Genomic DNA, 3,408 nt, shown 5'->3' on the forward strand with positions numbered 1-3,408 from the left:
GAGAATAACGTATTGTTATTTTAATGTATAAAAAAATAATTAAAATATATATATATATATTTTTTTTTTGGTACCTGCCTGGCAGCGCCGCTGCTGAATGTATATAGGGGAAACACTGACATTAAAGTGTATAAGTCCTCGACTTCTTGCAGGCGAAAGTCGAGGCCATCCATCAGCAGCTCCTGGCGCCTGGTCCTTGTCTATCTGACTGGTTGTCTGACTGCCTTTTGTTTTTGTTATGTTTGCTTTGCCCCTGTTCTTCTTTGTAAAGCGACCTTGGGTCTCATGAAAGGCACTATATAAATCCAAGCTATTATTATTATTATAACTTCCAGCCTTTTCCTGTCTGCCCGCGCTGCTGGTAGAGAGCCGCTTAATGCCTTTACTCTGAGCACCATGCATGGCAATTATTCAGCTTTTTTCCTGATGGTCTCAATAATTTGCTACATTTCTTGTTACAACCCATTTTTAAAATAGAGTCCCTGAGTGGGTCTGAAAAGCGATAAAGTCGCCCACTTGGCAACACTGTGGGACTGGCATTGACAGTAGTTGGTTGAACATAAATAATACATATTTGACCTGCTCAGGTTATATCTATGCATTATTTACATTTTTCTGTTTATTAGACCTGAGGAATTTGAGCTTGTCTTGAAAGTGTTGGATGCCTGCAGACAATTCTAAACAGCAATATTTCTGTGGTTTGTGTTTTTGTGTTCAGAGCCAGCACTGATTGAAGATGATGAGGACAAAGAGGAGCCGGCCCCTCTGTCGCTCCCTAAACCAGCTGCGGTTCCAGGGGCCCAGTCTGCCATCGACCTGACTGCGGAGTTCCTGCACCCGCTGCTGTCCCCTGAGAACGTAGCCAACCTGGTGAGCAGCCTGTTCTCTTATTTCTGTTTGTCCCTTCCTTACTGACTGTGTGACACTTCATGTCATATCTGTCTGGTTGTTTAGGTGCTCATCAGCATGGTGTATCTGCCAGACATCATGCCGGCCTCCTTCCAGGCCACATACACACCTGTGGAGTCAGCGGGCACCGACGCCCAGATCAAACATCTGGCCCGGCTGATGGCCACGCAGATGACTGGAGCTGGCATCGGTCCAGGTTAGCAACAGAGACAGTCAGCAGGAGGGGGCCTTAACATTTCGCCGTTCTGTTTTGAGTAGTTTTTCAACTTAAAGAGATAGATTGACATTTTCTAAAATGCTACTCTACTTTCTTGCTTCATCTTAACTTATTCAAATGTTATATATTTTTTAATGTTCATTTAAAAACTCTTCAAAAGTTATTGTCAGCTCTATAAATAAGTTATAAAACCCTTTGTTAGTGTATGAATATGTCTATTTAAATGTCATATAGTATACGCTAAAATATTGTATTTGATTGGTGTTTTTAAAAATGTATTAATATTGGTATCAGCCAAAAATACCCGCCTTTGAAAAATGTATAAAAAAAAATGTATCTCTTAGGACTGGAGCAGTGCAAAGCCAGAGAAGATGATGCAGGCAAAGACAACGAGGATGAAGCTGGATCCAAAGACCTGCTCATCAAGCGCAAACTTCCTGCTGTGATGGTGGGACAGGCCATCTCTGTGGTGGGGGGTTACGAAAAAGAAAAGGTTCCTGCAGAGGCCCCCGCCACAGTCAAGAGGCTCCCTGAACCCATCGTTCCTACGGCTCAAACCAAGTGAGTCCTGGCCCACATCAAGGGCAGAAGTATTATCAGCTTCCTCTTTGTGCAGGTCCGTCTTATGACCCTGCGTGAATTTGTTCTGTTTCAGAATGACGGGGGCGAGTGGAAGAAAAAAAGTGTTTCGATTGTCAGATGTGGTCCAGCCTTTATCTGACACACAGATCGAAAAGTTAACCTCCAGAGCCGTCAATCGCATCCTGCATTCAGAGAAGGCCATCGCTCAAAGCGGCATGTCGCATGTAAGTAAACACCCCGCTTCATTCCTCATTTCCTTTACGATCATTGATTTGCACTTGAGGTTTATTAAATGGATTGTGGATTGTTTGAAAGTGGGGTTGCATGAACTACTTCAGTCAGTGTACAGTAGATAGGCAGAAGAGAACAAAAAGAATACAAGCAGGAAGGAAATCAGTCAACTGCTTTGGGAACTTATTGAAGACACCTAAAAAATATTCAAGATTCAAAGGTTAATGTCATATGAATAGGGATGGTTATCGAGAACCGGTACTAAGTCAATACCGGTACCTGTCAATTGCGATAGCGCAAGGTGCAATCTATGTACTCAATTAGTTGCTTGTAAAGGGGGTAACACAAGCAACATAATGAAGCATTTGCAAACGAGACACTCATTGAATCTAAAACGGTGCAACACGTATTTGACAATGTGGCTCCTAGCGATACTGCTAGTGCTAATAGTGCTAGCGGACTTCAGCTGGCCGTGTGTAAATGTGACCTGAGCGAAGGCTCGCAGGCAGGTTAGCTGCTGCGCACGGGTAATATGTTTTGTTTACCTGAGTGAAGTCTTGCAGGCACATCGCCTTGTCTTTTTTTAGTTTATTAACACTGACGGTGTATTAATGTGAGCTCCTACACACCTATGATAATGTGGCCTTTCATTGAATGCTTTATAAGCCAGTTAAACTTACAGATGTCATTGTGAATTGGAAAACTGCATTTAAATGTTGTTAAAGGTCAACGTTTCAATGTATGGTTCAGCAATTGTTGGTCGTTTACTAGGAATTGACATATTTTAAGCTCAAATACTTTGTTCTATGTTTAAACCTTCAGACATATTACGACGTGTTTCAGTTCACATGATTTATTTTGTGATGATTTAAAAGTACAATCCAGAATATACGTACTCGCCTTTATATTTTTGCCATCTTAGCCTTTTGACCAATTTCTTCATCACAGTTTTGCATGATGTCATTGTAGGACAATGTTTTAAGGATCCCTTATGACTTATGACTAGGTTGTCAGTTTGAAATGTCTGGATGAAGATGTAACTGATTTACAAATGTTAACATTTTTTTTTTTTTTAAATGCCTCTTTTCTTCCTCTGTCTGAGGGAAAACCCCAAAAAGCATGACAGGGCGAGCCGGGCCCCTTTAAGTTATTTTATTTATTTGTGTCTGCTTCTGAGAAGCTAATGTATAAGTTATACAGTTATTTCTGCAAGAAAATTACAATACAATTACTGTTTAATCTTCACATCTTGTATTCATGTCTATAATTTTGAGCACCAAATTATTGAAAAGTATCGATAAGAGTATCGAAAAATACTAGGGGTGCACCGAATGGGAAATTCTTGGCCGAAACCGATACCGAAAATAGGAAACGGTCGGCCGAAAACCGAATGCCGAAAATGATTAATAGAAATATATATATATATATAATTTATACATTTTTTACCAATGTTGTTCAGCTACCTGATT

The 3,408-nt window shown here is 40.6% G+C and overlaps 1 protein-coding gene across 1 annotated transcript; it reads left to right on the forward strand.

Annotated features, from left to right (window-relative positions):
* Nucleotides 1-396: 396 nt before the first annotated feature.
* On the forward strand, nucleotides 397-1,991 carry LOC104957478 (symplekin-like; the record flags this gene model as incomplete). Its single annotated transcript, XM_010785113.1, has 5 exons — nucleotides 397-403; nucleotides 719-870; nucleotides 955-1,105; nucleotides 1,471-1,687; nucleotides 1,782-1,991. Coding segments are annotated over exons 1-5 (737 nt in total), but the record flags the coding sequence as incomplete, so codon positions are not given.
* Between the last annotated feature and the right edge of the window lie 1,417 nt (nucleotides 1,992-3,408).

This window comes from Notothenia coriiceps, unplaced genomic scaffold, assembly GCF_000735185.1.
Source record: "Notothenia coriiceps isolate Sejong01 unplaced genomic scaffold, NC01 NC01_scaffold00027151, whole genome shotgun sequence".
In the NCBI taxonomy this organism is placed as follows: domain Eukaryota; kingdom Metazoa; phylum Chordata; class Actinopteri; order Perciformes; family Nototheniidae; genus Notothenia; species Notothenia coriiceps.